This window comes from Micromys minutus (genome assembly GCF_963924665.1).
Source record: "Micromys minutus genome assembly, chromosome: 4".
Lineage (NCBI taxonomy): Eukaryota > Metazoa > Chordata > Mammalia > Rodentia > Muridae > Micromys > Micromys minutus.
In genome coordinates, this window is record NC_137973.1 from 24,131,635 (window position 1) to 24,154,717 (window position 23,083).

The 23,083-nt window shown below is 45.4% G+C and overlaps 1 protein-coding gene across 1 annotated transcript; it reads right to left on the reverse strand.

Annotated features, from left to right (window-relative positions):
- Positions 1–13,123: 13,123 nt before the first annotated feature.
- On the reverse strand, positions 13,124–22,879 carry LOC308420519 (Fc receptor-like protein 2). The gene is made up of 7 exons (XM_080916588.1): positions 22,750–22,879; positions 21,422–21,442; positions 18,459–18,725; positions 17,975–18,256; positions 16,440–16,748; positions 15,791–16,069; positions 13,124–13,736 (listed from the first exon to the last, which is right to left on the reverse strand). Exons 1-7 carry the CDS (start codon positions 22,778–22,780, stop codon positions 13,375–13,377), a joined length of 1,551 nt encoding a protein of 516 aa, XP_080772714.1. The 5' UTR covers positions 22,781–22,879; the 3' UTR covers positions 13,124–13,374.
- Between the last annotated feature and the right edge of the window lie 204 nt (positions 22,880–23,083).

A 23,083-nucleotide genomic window follows, 5' to 3' on the forward strand; every position in this document is an offset into this window, starting at 1 on the left:
CTGGGCGTTCCAGAGAATAAGCTTTTCTCTTGCTTTACCCAAGAAAGTATGATTAGAATCGAAACAGCCCTAATGGATCATTGTGTCATACACCTCATATCCCATTTGGCACGCATTCCTCTGAATCCTGATGTGGAACAAACGAAGAAGCCGGAAACTCTTTGAGGCAATGATTTAAACATCGGAGCTATGACTGCCACATGCTTGGTGGCATTCCTTAAGAGTCTTCTACTACCTTAGGTCTGAATGTTAATTTGTTTTTAGACAGTCATATATATATATATCCCAGATGGTCTCGAACTCTCAACTTCCCTGTATGGGGTGTGTGCCACTAGGCCCATTGAGCTTCTGATTTTAAGTCCTGTGTTGATCGACTAACACAGTACTTTTACTCAGCTCTACCTTCCCCCAGGTAACAGCTCACTCCTCTAGACTCAGCTTAAGTGCTGTCTATTCTAGGAATCATATTTTAGATCTCCAGGTAGGGAAATGACCCATCTGAGGGCCTTCAGAGATGGCTGCCTCTTGGATATCCTGCTGTTGTCCTGTGTCATGGAGATCCTGTGGTTAGGATACATAGGACCCTTTCAGCACTCTAGAAGTTCATCCGTGGGGAAGGTGTAGGTTGGGTCAATTCAAAGTCCTAGATCTGGGCTTAAGAGGTATCTGAACTGGTGATCCTGCCATCTCTCCCATTCTCAGGCCCTCAGACCAGCTCACTGGCAACCCCTGAAACCAGGGCCAGCTCTACCCTGCTGCCCAGGTGAGGTGAAGGGTTCCTTCTCCCAAATTTTGCAGCAGGTGAAGGACATAGCCGGTTCTCCCATTCTTATGACCCCAGGGCCAACTCTCCTTAGGTGACAAGGGACAAGCAAAGGGAGGAGGGAATCTTTCCCCCTGTCCTCACCATTGTATAGCAGATAAGACCTGTGTACTCATGCCCTTGGGGCTGGCTCATCTGCAGCTCCCACTATCTGGGTCAGCCGTACCCTGCTGTACAGATGGGGTGCAGGCTTGCTCTCAAGAGTATTGCATCAGCCGAGGGGCAGGACCAGCCTTTCTACTCTCACAACACAGTTAGAACCAGCTCTCTTGCCTGCCAAAAGTGTTAAGGGCAAAAGGGTGGGGAGGGGAGTTGAGAGGAGGGGAGGGAAGGGGATCTTTCTCTTGCCAATGCTACCACACAGCAGAGAGGCAGGGCTGTTTCTCAGACCTCAGGACCAGCTCACCTGCAACCCCCACATCGATTGTACTGCCCAGGAAAGGTGCAGATTCTACTCTCCCGAGGGCTGCAGTAGGTGAGGGGCAGAGCCAGCTCTCCAGCCTACCTTAGGTGGCAAGGGGTGGGGGCATCTCTCTCTTGCCCATGTCACTGCATGGCAGCTCTTCCACAATCACACCTTTGGGGCTGGCTTGCCTAGGCCTCTGCCATGAGGGTCAGCTGTACTGTGCTGCCCAGGTGAGGGGCAGGGGCAGCACTCGGTTCTCATGACCCCAGGGCCATGCCTCCCATAATGCCCAGGTGAGAGGTGGGGCCAGTTCTGCACAACCCTTAGGCATTAACATGTCCCTGGGCAGCAGCCCAGACCTGGGACATCTCCCTAGCCTTTAGTGGCAACAGACCTCTGCTGCTGCAGTGCCACAGACCTAGACATAGCCTCTGGTGGCAACACAGGCCAGGACCCCACCATGTTCCCAGGTGGCATTTTGGTGACTCGCAGGGTGCTCCTCACAACCCTCAAGTCTCTGTCTCTTCATTGTGCCCACATCCTTCTGTTTCTCTTTCTCTTCCATTTCTTCACCACTGACTTGTTCCTCCTAATTGCACCCAGGGTCTCTATGTGCCTGGGGTTGTCTCATGAGTGGTCTCTGGAGTGCTGTCCCCTGCTAGTGCACTATGGCATTAGGCAGAGGTCATCTTGGGCTTGGCCTGTCTCACACTCATCCCTAGGCCTGTGAAGTACCTGAATGGTGGTCCTCTCAGGATAATTTTCTGTCTGGGCCCATGGCACCAGTCTGGTGGTTGTGTCTGGCTTGCTCCTTGCCAAGCTGCCTGAGGGGTTCCATGTGAGAACCATCTGTCTCTGGCTGACTTCTGATGGAGTTCAGGTGGGGTTCTTCTAGTCTCTGACTAGCTCCCCACTCTGGGAGGTAATCTGGACCTGCATGTACCAAACTGGTGGTAGTCTCAGGCTAAGTCCCTCTCTGGGGACCCTGCTGGTAGTCTCTGGCTCACTTTTTTCAGGGAATGTAAAAAACAAAACAAAACAACAACACCAAAAATCCCCAAAAACCAAACCAAACCAAAACAACCAACCAACCAAACAAACAAACAAACAACAACAACAACAACAAAAAGGTTACTACTAGGCATTCAGATGTTCACAGACCAGAAAAGGGAGGAGCATAGACATGGCCTCTCCTCTGCCACCTACTGGCACTGCCACCTACTGGCACACATGTGACACATTAACCACACCTACAAGCCTTTAGGGGCAGGATGAATTTTATTTTTAAGTGTGTGTGTGTGTGTGTGTGTGTGTGTGTGTGTGTGTGTGAGAGAGAGAGAGAGAGAGAGAGAGAGAGAGAGAGAGAGAGACAGAAACAGAGACAGAGACAGAGACAGAGAGACAGAGAGACAGAGAGACAGAGAGACAGAGAGAGTTTAAAACTGTGCGAAGGAATTGTATTTCGCTGAAGCTGGAGTTATAGGTCGTTGTTTGCAGCCTGACTTGGGTTGTAGGTTTTAAGAAAAAGATTTGATGTTATGAGTTTTCCTCCTGATGGTTTATGTGTCTCATTTGATTTTTTTAAAAAACGTGTCAAAAGCAGGAGCAGGAGCTCATGTCTGTGGTCCCTGTACTCTGGGAGGCTGAGAAAGAAGAAGAATGAGTTAGAGTCCAGCCTGGGCTACACAGTGAACTCCTGGCCAGCACAGGGTTCAACAAATAAACAAAAACAAGAACACAGACAGGCAAACAAGAAAGACTTAGATTGTACAGATCGGCTTTAATAATCCTCCTTAGCCATCACTGTGTCCCTTTGATTGTCATAGGAAGACAGGTGAGAGAAGGAGCCTTTAGATAAGAAACCGCCGCAGGACACTGGCCCTGCTGTGCTGGCCTGGCTGTACTTGCTGTTGGCATCAGAAGTGGAGTAGGCTGTGTTTTATCCAGGTTTTCATAAACTTGGAAAACGTTGTAAACCATGTATGTCTCTTGGTCTTTGAAGGGTGGTGGAAGGGGGAAGAAAGCAAAAGAAATATGAAATAAGACAGTCTTGAGAAATACCAGGTAGTCTCTGGACCTCAGGCCGGAAAGGCATTTAATTCAGTGTTCAATTGCTTCTTCTGGCTGTGAGTACAGTTTGAGGAAAGAAAGGTTTTTAATTTTGCCTTTTCTCTTTATTGGCTGGAACATAGCCTGGAGTAATTTGTTCCAAGCTGAGGCGCTTGTGCTTGATCCCTTTCATCTTTGATACGTGATTGCACGGGGGGAACAGTCAAACTGGGTGCACAGTCTTGGGGACAAGTGGGTTTCTGAGTCTTAGTTTTAATGTTTAGTATCATGATGTATCTTTTTCTGGGAATTTTTAGGTATTTATTACAAAACTACAGGACACCAGGTTAGAAGCTGCTTGTCAGATATTTATTGACTCTCTATATAAAGTCCGACTATAAAATTCAGAAGGCTTAATCGATCATAAAGTTTTTACTTGCTTTTATAGGGAAGGTGGCTTAGACTTTTTGAGCCATTTGGGAGTGGGAACAAGCATAGAGTGGGGAGCGGTTGCTAGTTCAAGACACACAGTCACTGTTGCTCTTCCAGGTTGTCCATATGGTTCCTGCACCATGGAGTCATTGTAGATGGTCATTGTAGATGGTCATTGTAGATGGTCATTGTAGATGGTCATTGTAGATGGTCATTGTAGATGGTCATTGTAGTTGGTCATTGTAGATGGTAATTGTAGATTGTCATTGTAGATGGTCATTGTACATGGTCATTGTAGATTGTCATTGTAGATTATCATTGTACATGGTCATTGTAGATGGCCATTTTAGATGATCATTGTAGATAGTCAGGATTAAGTGTCAGAGACCACAGTATCCATTCTTTTCACGGATTTTCAGTCTAGTCTGCCCTCATCTGCTCATGCCTACAGGTAAAGGAGCAGGCAGGCTACATCTGGACCATGGCTGTTGGAGAGGTGCTTGCCCATCTTTATCAATCTTTTCCCCATTACTGCTTCCCACATGGTAGCAGCAGCACCTCTGGTCTGGGGAATCACCATGGGGGAACCTCTGACCAATATGGGGGAATCCTGGGAAGCAATTCAGGTGTAGATCCCAGTGACAGACAGAACCGAAGGCATGACATGTATGGATACAGTAAACAAGAATGGAGAGAAGCTAGGTATAAAAGCAGGTGGAGAGAAAGAGGGTTAGAGACGCCAACTGTCAGGAAACAAAGGTTCTTCAGGATGATGGGGAAATGATTTACGTGGTCTTCTCTACATGGGTTCTGGGCCAAAGGATTCTATGTAGGATAAAGCAGAGGATGGTTGAGAGGACACGTGAACAGAGGGATGATCAAAGATAAAGATGTTACACCCGTGGGGCTGGAGAGATGGCTCAGTGGTTAAGAGCACTGACTGCTCTTCCAGAGGTCCTGAGTTCAAATCCCAGCAACCACACTGTGGCTCACAACCATCTGTAATGAGACCTGACGCTCTCTTCTGGTGTGTCTGAAGACAGCTACAGTGTACTTAGATAGAATAAACAAACGAACAAACACCCGTAACCACAATTCAACACCTTATTTGGTCCCAGACTTAGGCTAGATGCAACAAAAGTAGAGATTTGCCTCAGACAGTGGTTCTCAACCGCCCCTTCCTGGTGCTGTGACCCCCCCATACAGTTCCTCATGTGGTGACCCCCAACCATAAAAATGTGTTTATTGCTACTTCATAGGCGTAACTTTGCTACTGCTATGAATCATAATGTAAATACCTGGTATGGTATGGGACCCCTGTGAAAAAGTTGTTTGACCCCAGAAAGGATTGTGACCTCCAGAACCGCTGATCTAAGGGTTGGTGCCAGAGCTGGGCAGTTTCTTTGCAGCCCAACTTCAGTTCCTGAGGTTTCTAAGAGAGGCTTAGAGGGCTTGAGACTGCAGAAACCCTGTTTCTACCAGAAGAGGGCGCTCTTTCCTAACAGACTGCTCCTACCAACCTTTAAAAATCACACCGACCCTTCCTCTCAGCTAGAGGAGACACCGGTACTTTATTCAGAGTTGGGGCACACTGCCGGTGCAACACAGCCAACAGAACTCCCCGATTTAGACCGAAGTGATAGACTTGGGATCTTGTGTGGCTACACGCCACCGAATCCACAAATACATACCAAGAACTGCACACGTTCTCTGTCAGAACTGTCAGCATTCTTTCAGGTTAGAAGTACAGGGCAGGCAGATGGAGAGGCAGCGAGCGATCTGTGGTGATTAATAAGGTATGGTGTATGACAGCCTTAACACATCGATTTTAGGATGACTCTAACCACTGCAATAAAGCCTTCTAAGACTTCTAAGACCCGACATGACTAAGGTGGCCAAGATCTGAAACTAGATAGGACCTAAGACTAGGTAGAACTCCTAATACTACTTTTCTGTGAAAGGAACATAGGCACAGAATGACCTTTAATGACATGCTGCTATACTGTTCAGAGAAGCTGCTTTTTGTAGTAGATGGGAACTAGAGAGTTCCGAGTGGACAATGTGTACATCGAGAGACTTCGGAGCACTCCGTCCTAAGTATGTCTTCATAAAACTCTTCCCTCAGGACTCAGGAATCTATGCAGAAAAGGAGTTCGTACGTTTGTAAGAGCCAGAGGTGGCTGTTGACTGCAAGGAAATAGTGTCTTCCAGAAACAACCGACTGGGAGGGAGAAGTAGATAAGGGATCTTAGCCTTAACTAAGAAACTATCTTCAATTATTCCCTGCTAAAAACACAAAAATTAAACTTCAATGGAGTCTCACTGGGTAAACTGGCCACACATCAGAGTAGACCCCATGCTCAGGAGTAGCTGGCTGACACAAAATGAACTCAATAAAGTTTGGAAGATTTTTTTTTTTTCTGTCTCATTTGATTTGTTTGGATTTTTTAAAAATTATTTATTTTAATGTATGAGTGCTCTATCTGCATGTACACCTGCATGCCAGAAGAGGGCATCAGATCACATTATAGATGGTCATGAGGTACCATGTGGTTGGAAATTGAACTCAGGCTCTCTGAAAGAGGAGCCAAGGCTCTTAGCTGCTGAGCCATCATTCCAAGTCTCGTTTGAGCATTTTTTTCACATCAGTCTTTTGCTTGTATAGTTTGATTTCCTGTGTGTGTGTGTGTGTGTTTTCAGGGTTTTTTTTTTTTTTTTTTTTTTTTTTTTTTTTTTTTGTGTGTGTGTGTGTGCATCTTTTTTGTTTATTGATAGATAAAGAGAGAATACAGAAAGATCACAAAATTGGAGAGAAAGTGGGTAGAGGATCTGGGAAGAATTGAGAGAGAAAAACATGCTCAAAATATATTTTATAGGATTCTTTTCTCAGTTTGAAAAAGAAAAAATGTGGTGTGAAGTACCTTGAATGAGAGTTGTAGGTCTGCCAGTTCCTGTGTTCCTACAAAATTTACTTAATCTCTCTAGGCAGCATTGTCTTTATTTGAAGGAAGACAAAAAATTGGCACTGACTTGGGATTATTCTAAAAGCTAAATAATTCAATGAAATTAAGGCGTTCCGAGTACTACCTGGAACCTGGAAGTTCTCATTAAAAGATGGCCGTCATTCTTGTTCTCATGAAACTTGTACTCCAGGAGGCCTGTCAACAAATGTCTGTCAAGCATTATACATGTGTATGTATATGTGTAGGTGTAGGTGTATATTTCAGGGTCTCTCCCAGATGTTGGAGAGTGTGTGGGAAAGACAGATTGGATAGCACCTGTACAGAGAACTTACAAGGTATACAGTAAGGACGAGGAGGAGGAAGAAGAAGAGGAGGGTGAGGAAGAGGAGGAGGAGGAGGGGAAGAGGCTGGCTTTATTCTTATTTGATAACGTGAGCCTGGGATGGCTCCTTCGTCTCTCTGATCCTTGGTTTCTGCATCTGCAGAGGAAAAAGATCAGGCTCTCTCTGATGTTGTTGCTTGTAGGCTAGGAGCCATGGGGATGATAACACCCTCACATCTGCCTGGTGATTTAGAAGCCCATCACAGGAAGTTCCACAGACCTCCAACTCCACCAGCGACCTTGTGGTTTCTCATGATGGCTTTTGGAGACATCTCTGTCTTTTATCCATAAAGAACCTTGGGTCGAGGTAAACTCTTAAAATCCTTCCAAGTTTACTATTCAGGTTTTCTGCCAGAAGTCTGAACCCTTTGTTACTTCACGTGTCTGTCAAGATGCAGTTATTTGAACAGCTTATATCGTTTGAGTTTACTGTTAATTGATCAGATGTGAACTGTCAAGTCCGAAGAACTCCTGGCAGTCACTGCTGGTGCTATTTTCAGAATTTCGGGTTGACATGGCCCTTGCGTGACTTGAAGACCACCCTGTTCAGATCAATATCAGAAAGCTCAGGGAGGCACCATATTGGCTATCAAAGTTAAAGAAAAGACAGCACCTAGTTCTCCTTCACCATGAAGATCTGTTGGAACTTGGAAGGGTTAATTCTTCCCAAGATTCCTCACACCTGACAGTTCAGTTTCATTCAGAACATTATGAGAGACATGTAAAGTTTTTCCTAGCTATGAAAAGTAAGCCATGGTGCTGACACTGACACTGGCACTGACACTGGCACTGGCACTGGCACTGGCACTGACACTGGCACTGACACTGACACTGGCAGTGACACTGGCAGTGACACTGACACTGACACTGTCACTGACACTGACACTGTCACTGACACTGGCACTGGCAGTGACACTGACACTGGCAGTGACACTGACACTGGCACTGACACTGACACTGACACCGGCACTGACACTGGAACTGACACTTGTACTGACACTGACACTGACACTGACACTGGCACTGACACTGGCACTGACACTGACACTGGTACTGACACTGGCACTGACACTGGTACTGACACTGACACTGACACTGACACTGGCACTGGCACTGACACTGGCACTGGCACTGGCACTAACACTGACACCGACACCGGAACTGGCACTGACACACTGGCACTGACACTGACACTGGCACTGGCACTGACACTGGCACTAACACTGACACTGATACTGGCACAGACACAGATACACAGATAATGGCTGCTGTCAATCAACTCTTTATGTGCTTTGCTGGTGAAACCTTGACCTTCACATTGACATTGCAAGGGTTTGGTCAAAGTGTGTAAATTCTGCAGCTCTTGGGAAAGCAGAGTTTGGGAGATATGTCTTCCTGCCCTGACTTCTTCATGGGCCATTGTTCTTCAGATTTTCTATCTCCAGAAAATAAATTGACTATATTTTTAAATCTTCCCACCAACCTTCGATGCATCTTATTCACTCCCACCTTCCAGTTCCTCCACAGTAGCGCACCACCGTGTCGAAACAGTGCCTCCCACTTGTCTCCTGCGATTCAAAGCCGTGGTGTCTTATTTCTGTCTGCTATCTGCTGAATTTTTACCTATTCTACTCAACTTGAATTCACTCTTGGGAAAGGGCAGAGACAGCAGCGGGTTATCAATGTAGAAAAAAAGCTCTGACTGTGAGCTCCAGCCCCGCTGCCTGGCAACGAGAAGCTTGAATGAGTCACACATTTCTTATAAAATGGACGGGACATTATCTCCCTTTGGGGTTCCGAGCATTCCGTGTGAGCGTGCAGATGAAGCTGTGCAGTTTAGAGTGGGCAACAATCAACTCCGTAAATAGCAAGTTCTAGAAATTCTTCTAATGGAGGACTGTGCCAAGCTCATTTCCATCTCGATGTGTCATATTTTATGCCTAACACACGATAGGGTTTAAATAACAGCTCTGGGTGTGTTTTTTAATTGAGAATAATTTTTCATACAATATATTCTAGTTGCATTTTTTCTTCCCTTGTCTCCTCCCTGATCCTCCCCATCCATCCCACATGATCCCTCCTTCTCCCTCCCCTCTCCCTCCCCCCTTCTCTCCCTCCTCTTCCTGTCTCAAAAACAATGTATTTGAAGCAAAGTCAATTTGGCTCATCTCACTGGCACTGGAGCTATTCCTTGGCCTTTGGATGTCTAATCAGCTGTAGTTTGTTTGCAGAATTATAAAAAAAACCAAGAATCTGGCAAGGAATGTTATTCTCCCCCGACCCCATCTATTCAGGACAGCCCAAGCATCTAAGTACAGCAGCCACAGGTGATCACGGCCAGCCTGAGACAAAAGGGGCAGCCTTTATAAATGGAGAAGGCAGACACCTCTGCAATACAAAATTTGTTCAATGTTTCACGGCTTATTTTTAGAACTTTGTGTGTGTGTGTGTGTGTGTGTGTGTGTTTTTTTTTTTTTTTTAAAGAGCAGGAGGAGAGGTCTCTCTCGATGAACCTCACCCTGTGAAGGTGTCAGCTCTCAGTCTGAGATCTCTAGAAGAGGTGTGAATGACATTATGTACACTTGCTTGCACAGTGAAAAGGCTTACTATGTCTAGCTTTGAGTCAGCATGGAAGCTTCTGCTTAAGTAGCTAGAGACTGTGCCCTATAAGCCCAGACCTGCAGCCTACACAGAGCTCAGATCTCTTGAACCTTAGGAATCAGAGGTGAGTTCCAATCCTCTGACACAGAACATCAGGGTCTCTACTGTTGCAAACACTGCTATGAAGTGGCGATGATATAAGAAATTGGGGGAGCAGGATTTAAAAACAGAGTTCAGAATAAGGAAGCAGTGATTAAATGCTGTCTTTATTGATGGATGACAAGTAAGAGAAATGACAGAACACAGCAGTCCAAGACAAAATATAGATAAAGAGAACTGTTTACTGGAAGAAGTGGTTTTTTGTTTAAGCTACATTTAGTTAAAATATAATTGGCCTAGCAGAAATGAAGTATTTTAAAGAGACAGTGTGTGTGTCTCAATCTGACTATAGAAACAATCAGACTATAGAAACTTTAAATTCCAAGGAAATGGGAATTTCCCCGGGAATATCATACTGGGAGAAGCAATATGGGATAACCAGAAGGAAAGTATGTCTCCTGGGAAGAGATTTCACACTGTTCTAACAACTTGTTGGGCCACCTTACAGGGTGAGCCTGAAGCCCAGGCAAGGTTGGGTCAGTGTTGTGTGGTACCACACCTCAACCAGGACTACCTAGCCCTGATATATTGGGCTCCTGTTTATACTTAAAGCTCACTGCAGGACCCTGAGGACTGATTTGGAGGATTCACAAGACCTCCTTTTCTTGCTTCCCACTGTAGCCAGGTTGAATAAATCTTTAAAAAACAGTGGGATCTTTTTTATTGGACTATAGAGGACAGGTAGTCAGAACTGATGTGAAATGTGGGCCGCGACTCTCAAGTTTTATGGCAAAAGTTGGCATGGATTGGCTGTGCAGAAAGTTCTAGCAGTGAAAACATCTTCTAAAGGTTTAATTTTTATTTGTGTATCTGCCGGATAAATATGGCTAAAGCTTGAGAATTGATTGGGATGAAGACAGTTGTAGATTAGATTATAAAGATTATTCAATCTTTTCTGAGCACTGAAAGGGTTAATGAATCATGGAAAAGATACTGAAGTAATGTTTATTAAGGGACGTTTGTTTCTTTACATTCAAGTTCAACTCCCTTTCAAGGAAATAAGATTGGCATGTGTGATGGTTTATATATGATCAGCCCAGGGAGTAGCAGTATTAGGAGGTGTGGCCTTGTTGGAGTGGGTGTGTCATTGTGGGTGTGGTCTTTAAGACTTTTATCTTAGCGGCTTGGAAGTCAGTATTCTGCTAGCAGTCGCCAGATGAAGATGTAGAACTCTCAGCTCCTCCTGCCTGGATGCTGCCATGTTCCTGCCTTGATGATAATGGACTGAACCTCTGAACCTGTAAGCCAGACCCAATTAAATGTTGTCCTTATAAGAGTTGCTGTGGTCATGGTGTCTGTTCACAGCAGTAAAACCCTAAGACAACATACTTATACCTGGAAAATACAAAGGGACAGTGAGATTGGGGGAAGATCTGAGGGAGGGTGAAAGTAGAGAACATAATAAAATGATGTGGTAAAAAAGCATTTGGAGAAACCACATGGGGGTTGGAAGAGAACCATCTAAAAGGAGACAGCAGAGGGAAGGCCAGTGGGGGAGGGGAAATAATTGATAACAAAGTATAATAACACATACACATCAAAGTACCACAAGGAAACTTGTTATTTTGTTTGCTAACCTAAAAAGATTGGTTTCTAAAGTACTATTATAAAGATGCTGTTACAGGAGAGGAAAATCTACAAGAGTAGTTGTCTTCTTTCTGGTAGTATGCCATACTGATTAAGACATTTGTGGTACTGCCATTATATCTCTTATACTGGAGCTGTGCTCTTCAGAATTCTCTGCTTGGCATAGTTCGTGGTTAGCACCATTCACAGGACAGCTCTTGTGCCATAGTTGTAAACTGGCTGCTATGCTCTTGGTTTACCTGAAGGGATGTGAGTACCCAAGGCCCTATTGCAGCTTGCTCCTATAACTTAGTCACCATCTTGGTTTGCTGGTATGGGGTGGAAACAACGTAGGAATTCCAGTTCTCTGGATGACTTCTCAGCCTCCAGGCCTCCTTTCTGCTTAAATTTGTGAAAGAAGCCTCCTTTCTCCTCCAGAGGAGCTCCTGTTGGTCCTGGTCCCTCCTGCTGACTCGCTGATTTGGCTGAGGCCTGGCTGTCTCTGCTTGGTAGTACCACTGCTGCTGGTTCATGTTTGCTATCCTTACTCTACCGAACTGAACTGCTGATATTTTTTGTGAATTTTTTTCCAGTGGATTGAGCTGCCGTTGCTGACCTGTGAACTGACCTGCTGATTCCCTGAGAACACAGGACAATTTTAAACAGGTCCATTTCCCCTGCATCCTTTCTCTTCCACTACCTCTGGTGGGTGGTGAGCTAGAAGGGAGGTTGAAGTGTTTAAAAATCACCATTAAAAGTAGGCTTTGAAAAAATTAAAGCTACAGAGCACCACACAAAACCAGGTACAATAGGACACACCTGTAACCTAAGCATTCAGAAAATGGAGGCGGGGGAACTTGAACTTCTGTTCAAGGTATGCTTGGCTGTGTCACAAGTTTGAGGGTCATCCTAGGCTACAGTAACAGCAAACAAACAAACAAAACCAACATAACACAAAGAAATACAATTTTAGAACAAGAAACACCAGTGTAAAAAGTTTGCAATAATTTCAAGAAGGTATGTGCACATATATGTGCGTGAGTTCTCTTTATGTATATTTCTTTGTAGAAATACCTTAAAATTAAATTGTTGACACCGGTGTGGTGGCACATGCCCTTAATCCCAGCACTCAGGAAGCAGAGGAAGACACATCTCTGAGTTTGAGGCCCGCCTGACCTAAAGAGCGAGTACCAGGATGTCCAAGGCCGTACACAGAGAAAAACTATCACAAAAAAAACCTAAATAATTAAGTAAATAACACACAAGTAAATAAATAAAATGTTGAATTTAGATGCTAAAATAATGTACAGTTTATAAAGCCATCAGTTTAATTGTTAAATCATTCCTCTGTATTAATATCAGTTACTTTGACTGTGGCTGATTTTTCTTTCTATAGATCACTTTTTTTTTTTCTAATTTGCTTTACATCTGTAACTTAAGCAAATGGTTGAATAAGATTTTTTTTTTAAAAGCTAGTTTCTGCCCACATGAAGAAATGAACACATACTCGGGGTTTCTTTTATTGTGTGTGATTTATTAGACCTCATTTTACCAGTTGGAAGCCAGGCACGTGAGATCCTCATTTGTGCCACCTCTACATCTGCCCAAGGAGGCAGTAGCTAGAAGGGCCTAGAAGGGCCTAGAAGGGCAGGGAACCTGGATAAGGAAATGACTTTCCCAAGCTTGGCCTCTGGGGACAAGGGACAAGAGCATTCTTTGTAGCTGTTAGGACATTATCTCAGAGTGGAATTGCTTCGAGTCTTGTTGAAGTCTCGAAGTCCGCTGGGAGCTTCAGAGTCTCAGGCCTGTGAGGTCTGAGGGCAGGAAGTAGGAGGTCTGATGGTCTCTGGTCTCTAGATCTTCAGGACTGGTAACATTGGCTCACAAGGCAGTTTTCTGTAACTCTGGGCCAATCTAATGTGATCTGCAAGTGTTGCCCCAAACACATTCCACTGTAGACTAGGTTCAGAAAGAAAAGCAGAAGGTGGCAGCCTCAAAAGGGGCTCCGCCCCATGCCAGCTGTCAGCCCACCTTCACACACAGCCCCGGCATCCTCCTCATGTCCACAGTCAAAGGCCTCCACCTGGTCACAGCCAGCCAGGGTCTTTTCTGTGCCGTTGCACAGGGCTACCTGAATGAGCACGGGAAGAGCTTCATCAACCACTGGTGGTGGATACAGCGCGGCTACAGGTGTGTGCCGAGCTGCTCCACAGCCCAGCTCCCGGCACACCACAGTCACGTCCTGCATGTCCCAGCCATCGTCACACACAGTGCCCCAGCGGCCGTCATGTTCCACCTCTACTCGTCCTTCACAGGGGTGGGGACCATTCACCAAACGCACTTTGGGCGGGGGCTCTGCAAGCAAAGAGAGTAGTAGGTGAAGGTATGTGCAGACTCTTCAAGCAATCCTCCTGCCTTTGTTACCCGCCAAGCCCAGGCTTCTTTAAAAAAATAAAATAAAATTAGAGTTATTAGAAATTAAAAAGGGATTTTCCCAAGCTGTCTGTCTGTCTGTCTGTCTGTATCGCTTTCTGGCTTTCCTTTGAAGCCCATTTTTGCCTTTGACTCACAGTAATCCTCCTGCCTTAGCTTTCTACATATGTTGGGATTACAATCATGCATCATTATATTCTTTTGATACAGGTTCTTTTACGTAGTCTAGAGAGGCCTTAAACTCGGGATCTTTGTTCTCTCTCTGTGATCTCTTGGATAAAATATAGCTACAAGATTGACATTGTTGGTGACCAATTTTGCTTGTCTGAGGAAGAAGCTGAAGGAATGAAGGCGAGGAAGCTTGTGGATCCCAATCCACAGGGGGTTACAACTACTACTGACTTCCTGTTAGGGGGCAGGTCAACTCCGACAAAATTTCTGTCATTCGCAGGGAGCATCCCATCTTAAAACTACTTGGATCTTGGCAAGATTCCTGAAAAAGGTGGATAGCAACATGGGTAATAATAATGTAGACGGGCCAGAAAAATCACAGGTAATAACAATGCTTTTCTAAGGTAGGTGTACGCTGGTTTTGCGTCAACTTGACACAAGCTGGAGTTATCACAGAGAAAGGAGCCTCAGTTGAGAAAATGCCTCCATGAGATCCAGCTGTAAAGCATTTTCTCAACTAGTGATCAAGGGGGGGAGAGCCCAGCCCATTGTGGGTGGTGCCATCCCTGGGCTGGTAGACCTGGGTTCTATAAGAAAGCAGGCTGAGCAAGCCAGGGGAAGCAAGCCAGTAAGTAACATCCCTCCATGGCCTCTGCATCAGCTCCTGCTTCCTGACCTGCTTGAGTTCCAGTCCTGACTTCCTCTGTTGAAGAACAGCAATGTGGAAGTGTAAGCTAAATACACCCTTTCCTCCCCAACTTGCTTTTTGGTCATGATGTTTGTGCAGGAATAGAAACCCTGACTAAGACAGTAGGCTTGGTGGTACCCATCTTCCATCAACCCAGCACTAAAGAGATGGAGGTAGGAGAGGCTCTCTAAGTTTGAGTTCAGCCTATAGTGAGTTCCAGGCCAGCCAGGGCTGAATAGCAAGAGCCTGTCTCAAAAAGGCAAAGCAAATAAACAAAAACTGGATAGACTATATTTCCCAAAACTTGGTAGATTAATGAGACCATATACATATAACACTATAGAGACTGAAGTAAAAGACTAAATAAGAAAGTAGTTTAAAGAAAAACAATCTAGACTCCATATATACTCCAATCATAAAAAAAATAACATTTTTTTTCCCACAGAAAAGTAGATAGCATGCAAAACCACCCACAAAGTTTCAACAGTTTCTCTGAAGTATAGCTTCTACTGGCCACACTTTAATAAATGCTAAATACAAGAGCAAAGGGATATCTAAGAAATTAATAATAAAGGATTGATGTAAAATTATAAGAATTTATGAGTTCTTTTCATAAAGGAATTGAGAACCCATGTTACACATATTGTAGACAATGAGCCCATGAAGACATTATATATCAAAACTTAAATAATGAGAAAAGTGGTGTGTGAAGAAAAACAGTTTTAAATATATTTCTTAGAAAAAAAATTATGATGCAATGGAAATGAAGTGATACCATCTAAATAAACATTTAAACCCCAGCATCTGTTTTGTTTGTAGTTTTGTTGTTGTTGTTAACTATGAGGGCTCGTGGGAGCTCCCTAGTCACTCCGAGTGAGCCTCAATGAACTCTAAGGACATCTGCCTCCTCTCCCACGCGTTACGCTGCCTGAACCCCCACTTTACACATGTGTGATTAACTGAAAAAGCAGTCAGGAAGAACAAGCAGTGGGGAGTGATGCTACTGTTAAGACTGAAGAGCGCTCCTGGGGGTAAGGATGGTCCTCAAGGGGAGCTCCGATTTCCGGAAGGGTGGAATGCAAGCTGCACCCTGGGATGAGACGTTAGATTGTCCTACCTGTGACGTTGAGAGTTACCACCTCACTGCGCTTGGTCCCCCAGCCATTGTCCGCCTCACAGGAGTAGTTCCCAGAATGCCCTGCAGTCAGAGAGAGCTTAAAGGATGCTTTTCCTCCGAAAGGTGCCGAGGTGTTGGCCAGAGTGATATTTTCATGATAAAACCGATACATAACGGGAGGAGACGCTCTCTTGTCTTCACAGTGGAGCTCCGCCACATCCCCGATGAAGGGCAGGGCCCCAGGAACGTTGATGGAGAGCAGAGGGCGGAACACTGGAACTGAGAGCACAGCAGAGTTATCGAAGCGAGTGTAGGACTCATAGCCTACCTTGCTTTCACCTAAACTCTCCACTCCTGCCCCGTGCATCTTTCCTAAGGTCTCCCTGCTTGGTCTAACCATCCAGTGAGGTTCCAGCAGAGCGGTTACACACTGAGGAAGATTTCTGGAGAGCATTCTTCTGGTTACCCCCAGGCTATCTACCCCCATTCCATCTCCATGCCCTTTTTGATCTCCAGTGTGGCTGCTGCCACGTTGACACCAACCAAACAAAACCCCTGCTGTGTTCAGACCGCTTCCCGGCCTCTTCCTGCCTTCCTTAGACCTTGTCATCTTCCCCACTCCTTGGCTCCGAGTGGGGATGCTACTCACCTTTCACAGTGATGTTCACGACTGCGCTCTGGACAAGGCCATAGTTGTTGTCTGCAGTGTAATAGTACCCCCCAGTGTGGCTTTCCCTGATAACAGGGACCTCCAGCTCCACTCTCTGGGAGTGCTGACTTTTCCTCCCCACGCTTTCCTTCGTGTCCTGCCTGTACCAGGAGAACATGATTAGCCCCGTGCCTTTAGCCACAGAGCAAGCAAGGACCAGTGGCTCCCCTTCAAGGACCAGTGGCTCTCCTTCAACTCCCCAGCCCCTTGAAGGCTGGATCTCCATGGAGACCTGAGAAACAGGGATCCCTGTGTGAACAGAAGATAATCGTTAAAGACCAGGAAGGGAACTTCAGGACAGGTAGGGTCCAGTAGCACGTTCTGGGAAATACAGCAGGTAGATATTTGGAGTTGAGAGCTCGCCCTGCTTTCATGCGTGTTTTTCATGAGAGTGGCACACACTTAGGGCATTGCCCGGGACCACTCTGCAATCCCGTCGACACTTAGTAACAATCCTATCCTCCACTTCCTTCGCGTTTCCCTACCCACACTTATGACCACTCCCTCAGGGTTCTGGCCTCTCTTGACTTCCTTGTGAACTTGATGAAATAGGAAGGAGAGGGCTGTAATCTCATTTTAAAAAGGGAGTTTTCTGACCAGAGTAACAATTACGTTCTTCGATCTAACAGCTGCAGAATCTGAGTAAGTCAGGATCTCCAACCCTCCGTTTTCCTCAATAGCATTTAGATAATCACAGTAACCTCACAGAGTTCTCTTGAAAATTGGCCGAGACACATACACAAAGCAGTCTCACACCAGCACTGTTCAGCAAGGCCCGTTAGCCATGCTGCTGGTGATGTCCGCTAGGGGCAGGACTGGCTAGAAATTGTTATAAAGTGTTTAAGGTATATCTACGGGGCCAGAGAAACCACGTTTAAACTCCAGGACTCTGGGCTGGGTTTCCTTAAGGCAAACCTCTAAGGGCTCTTTGCTTTGGGTTTCCTGAAAAATGGGGAGAGCAACAGTACTCACTTTACAGGCACTACTCATAAAACTATTTCACGGCCACTGTGATGGCAAAGTGTTCAGCTGCTCTGGGGAACATCTTGCACGTGGCAAATCTTCTGCAGATATTTGTAAAAGTCAGAGAGGGTGCAGAGCATTACAATAACTTTAGCTCAGCTCTGCACTACAGTGATTCTTTTTATGAGTTAAAAACTGTGACTGTCATTTCAGACATTATTATTGGTGCCTTCGTTGTGCCTAACTGGGGGTGGGGAGGTCTCCCTTGCAGACAGAGGCTGCACTTCATTGGCCTTTCTGTTTCCTGAGTAAGGTTACTATTGCTTTTTTTTTTCCCTGTAAGGTAGGGCAAAGCCATTGGAAATCATGCCCCTGCAAAAATTAGTGTTCAAGAGTCCCAGTGAGCGGTGATGTCTTCCACCGGCAGGGATAGGAAGAAGCCTGCAATCAGGCTGGCGCTCCTGCGCTCCCCACCCGACTCAGCCCCATCAGCCCTACCCACAGATGCTCACTCTCCACATTCACATAGGAGCGACCGCTCTGCTTTGAGATACTGCGAGAGGCAGTCACTGCTTCACACCAGTAACTTCCAGAGTCTTCCTTCGATATCGCTGAGATGGTAAATTTTGATGAGGTCTGGCCCGACTGCAAAGTGTGGCCATCTTTGAAGAAGGAATAGTGTAGCTGGGTCGTTGCCCTATCTGAAGGGAGCCAGGTGTTGCAAGACAGGGTCACCGAACTCCCCTCTATGGGCTGCTGGGGGTTGGCTGTCAGCCTGGGTGCTGGAAACAGCTCTGGAGGGAAGATAGAACAGACCACCTGTGAGTAGTAGACTATACAGTTCTCCAGAAATGCCCAGAGAGCAAGACACACATACTCATAGTCCAGGACAGACAGCCCACTACCATTTATCCATCCCTGGTTAGTGTCATATGCCCGTAGCCTGTTTCTCCTTCCCGGCACTCTCACACAGCCACTTGAAGAATGATCCCCTACCTTGGACACTAAGCCACTTAGATCTTGTTTCTTCTGTTGTGTCTATAAATAGGAAAAATTTCCTATCCGCCTTACAGGAATAGGAGCCACTGTCACTCTGTCTTGCATTCCCAATGATGTAGCTCGAAGCGCTGCCATAAGTTGCTAGGCCATATCCATCCTTGAAGTACTTCAGTCTCCTTATGTCAGCATTATTTGACCCTGTGCAGTGTATAACTACTCGGTCTCCTTCATAAGCACGGTCTGGTATGCTGATGCTCAACCAGTCTGAAAAGAAAGCGAAGGCACAGGCAGTGACAACATGAACCCTACCCCTATGCTCCTGGGAAGGCAGAGCCTCTACAGGTATCTAGAAGCTTGATCTGGAGCTGCCTGGGGACCCACTAGTTTTGCTCACTTTCTGGCTCGGAGGAGTGAACTCTAGGTCACTGGATGGTTCTTTTTTTTCAAGCATGCATTTTGTATGCTTGTTAATAGATTTTATGCTATTCTAACCAACTTCCAACAGCTACACTAACCATGGGTTTAACGTGAGCCCACTAGCTAATTGAGATAGTACAGGTGTGGAATTACAGCTATTTCTGAAACTGAGGCAGGTAGGTCACAGATTCAAAGCTACAGATTACGTTTAGGGCCAGCTTGGGTGACTTAGTAAGGCTATGACTCACAATACGCAGTAAACAGGGTTTGGCATACACAACTTAATGGTGGGGTGCTTAGTGAGCACATGCAAGACCCTGGGCTTGAGCCTCAGCACCCCCCTTCCCTCCACTAGAAGGTTCTGTTTTTATCCACTTATACCTTTGACATGGCCTCAGGTGCCCCATGGCAGCCATGATTAACCCCCTCTGCTTGTCTCGTGCCTTGGAAACCTTGTTGAGTAACAATAAACTCAAAGTCCTTTCCATACATGCCATTCTCCCTTGGTAAAACTAGTGGGATCACGGAGGCACAAGCTCTGGAATCTACGTTTCCAGTCTCTGGAGTCTACTAAAACCTCTGAAAGGGGTGTCTGCAAATTATTGTCATGGTTGGCCCTGTAGGGTCCCCACAAGGATGAAGTGTGGCCTCTACTTATTCAGGCCATTGGTTCCCCTAGAGGACAGTGATCACCTGGGAGTGAATGAATAGCTCAGGTGTGTTGGATCTGCCACAGCAGGAGAAATCACGACATCTCTGAAGGAAGAAGAGCGTGCCAGCCTGCTGCTCAGGAAGTCTACCCCACAGCCTCCATCTTCCTACAGAAAGATTTCAGTCTGCAAAGAGCTAGACGTTCAAATGCCAGGTTGGAGTTGCTTGCAGTGCACTGTGGAGTTAGCATGGCAAATGCCCGCTGCTCTGATAAAAAGGCTCTGATCTGAGCACAGCCCTTCATCACAGAGCATCACTCGAGCTCAGAGTAAAACAAGATGCTGCCGAGGGAATGACGTGCAGGGGCAGATACAGTTCAAACGTGACGTGACGGTTAGTACCTGCTCAGCTTGTCCTTCTGTTCTGGGAGGAAAAAACTAAGACCCTCACACCCTAGAGTGAAGCCCATAAGGTGTAGATAAGAAACATCGAGACCTGCCTAAATAAAGCATGTCACACTAAAGCACATCTCATAATGATGATCATCTGCGATGAATATTTATCTATCCTTCCTTCCTTCCTTCCTTTATTGTTTTGAAGATTCTGGGGCTCGAATCCGGGGCCCTGCACGCCGTACCCAGGCCAGCACTCAGCACTGAACTAGATCCTCAGTTCACCTTCTCATCCTCCAGGAGGTTTGGTTTGTGTACGCATTTTTCATTGTTCACATATATCAAGGTACACCTCTATATGTATCTATATCGTGTTTGAGCTTCTCATTCAGATGGTTTCAATGGGACAAAGTGACCGCCAAGCTCAAAGGTACAGGTTCCACTGTCTCAGAAAGATAATGGAAACAGAGGTAGACGCCAGGACACAGTGGCTGATAAAGAAGTGGTGAGGGCCAGTTTTCTTCTTCCTACATGGTGAGGCCGGCTAATATTTTTTCTGTGAGTATTTCAGAAACAAACTCAGCTTGATTAAAGGAATATTCGAAAAGTTTATGAGGCCAAACTGAGAACAATGGAAGGGCCAAGAGACACAGAAACATTGTAACAGTTTTTCCTGAGACTGAAGTAAGGATTTAAATCCCCATGGCACTTGGGTTAGTAGTCTGAAGTTTTGAGATTTTACTTAGAGCTGTATTCCTTCAACTTGGCCACAATTACGCCTCTGTATGCATCTTACCATAATTTCTGAGAGTTCACCAGATCCCATGAGGTCGCTCTAGAGACCTTCCCTACTAAGTAATCTAAAAACATTCTTGTTTAAAATGACAAACCTAGGCACACGAGTATTTTTTCTCCCCACTGTAGAATGGATGTGTTTTCAAATGCTTAAGCAAGGAAGAAAGTAACATTTCCTGGGCTGCCATGAGACTAAGTGTTTTCTTAATTTCATTATATTAAAATTCCAATAAGAAAGGAAAAGCAGATTAGGCATTAGATTGTTTCTGTCCCAACAGGGACATAAGGGAGTTCTTGCCTTCTGCAGAGCACCTCCTGCTGCCTCTGCTGTGAATATATCCTCACTCACTGCTTATGGTGGGCATGAGAGTCTTTTCCCCCAATGACCACACAGATGGATTTCCCTTTGCAGTTATTGCCTTTCCTGTCTTCCAGGCCAGCAGCAAAGGGGAAATAACCCATTGTTTGAGTCAGGACATGGTCTTCCTATTCAGCAATAGCTGGCAAAGCAGAGGTGGTATACCCTGCCTCGGCTGACCAAGGGTGAGGAAAGTGAGGTGCCCAATCCTGCCTCTCTCTTCACCCTCACTCTGGCTCAGATCCCTTCTGCTACCTTCTGCTAAAAGTCTTTCCTAGGCAGAACCTCCCCATGCCCAAGAGACTGAGGTCCCGGAGATCTAAAGGAACAAAGAGAGGTCTGCTTACCAGACTGGACTCCGACAGGAGCTGCAAGGGAACAGAGTCAGAGAGATTACACAGGACCAAGGTTTTTATGCTTTTTCGAAGGTTCTAACCCTCTAAGGACTCCCAAGCACTTCCCTCTCTTTTTCTTTTTGCTTCTTCCTCCTCCCCATTTTCTTCCTTCATTCTATGTTTTTTCTCCATCTTTCCTTCATCCTTCCTTCACTCACTCACAAACATTTCTATGGAACCCAGGATCCATTTTTATAATTCCAAGCATGTTGTAACTGGTTCTTGTCTGTTCCTAGAAGTTCGTCTCGTGCAAGCAAAATTTTACGAGCTTCAGGTCTCCTCTTCTACCTTTTTAATTTAAATTTATTTTTTGAAATTAAAATATAATTATATCATTTTCTCCCTTAATTTTTTCTCCCCAACTCTTTCTCAAATTTATGGCTTCTAAGTCTATCTTATCTATCTATCTATCTATCTATCTATCTATCTATCTATCTATGTGTGTATATGTATATGATATATATACGTATACACACACATCACACACATCTATATATAATACAATCTGCTCAATCCGTGTTACTTGTATATATGTAATTTCAGGACTGACCACTTGGTATTGGATAGCCAATTTGGGTGCTCCACCTTGAAACTGTTTAGACTATATTGCTTAAAAGAAATTACCAACACAGGGGCAACCTAAGTGCTAGCAATATCCACGAAAGAAACAGAGGGTCTGCTCATATATCATTGGGATTAGTTCTCTTCCTTTCTGCATTCTAGACTTACTACTGTGCATGAGGCAGTGAAACAGAGTCATATTTATAGGCACAGCCTATGATAGCAACTATGGTCAGCCAGGCTTGAAGTCTATGTGATGTCTAAATGTATGGAGAGTTTAGCCAAAAATGATGAAGCCTGAAGTAGAGTCTGGGCCTTGGAGTGTTAGATTTATGTGGGCTGTGCATGTGTTCGCTCTAAAGGAAACGACCTTTGAAGCTCTTTTAATGAAAATGTACTGTTTTCCTAGAGGTAAAACAGAAATAATAGAGACAAGTAACCAGCCTTTAGTAAGGGGTGCACGCACGCGCACACACACACACACACACACACACGCACACACACACACACACTCATGCACTCATAGTCTTTTCCTTTTCCTGGGAACTGCTTTGCTCAGTTCCCATTAGCATTATACCTGCTAATACTGGATCAGAAGAAGAAACCCAGTGCCACCACCCCAGCAGAGAGGCATATGCTCAGGAAGAGTGTCTAGGGATGCCCAAGCAGAGGTAGTCCTACCCTGGCACCACCCCAGCCCTTTTCAGCATCCTACCTACCAAAGACCAGAAGCAGTGAGCACAGCAACATGAGCCTAGAGGCAAGGAGCTCCCTTGGAGACAGGAGCAGCTCAAGTCCTTAGGGCAGATGGACCGAGGATCTGGGATAGAGAACACTGCGGTTCAGCAGGGATCTTAACCCAAATAGAAAAAAAGGAAGTGGCAAAGTTGTCTGTCAATCAGTCCATACCAATGGGTGCTGCAAAAGCAAACGTCCTTCCTCTTTACAGACTTGCTTAGATATCTGCGCACTGGAGTGATATGATTCTTCCTGCGTAGGATGTCTTCCTTTTATAGATATGTGCTTTCTGCTGCACTTGGCTTTGCAGAGAAT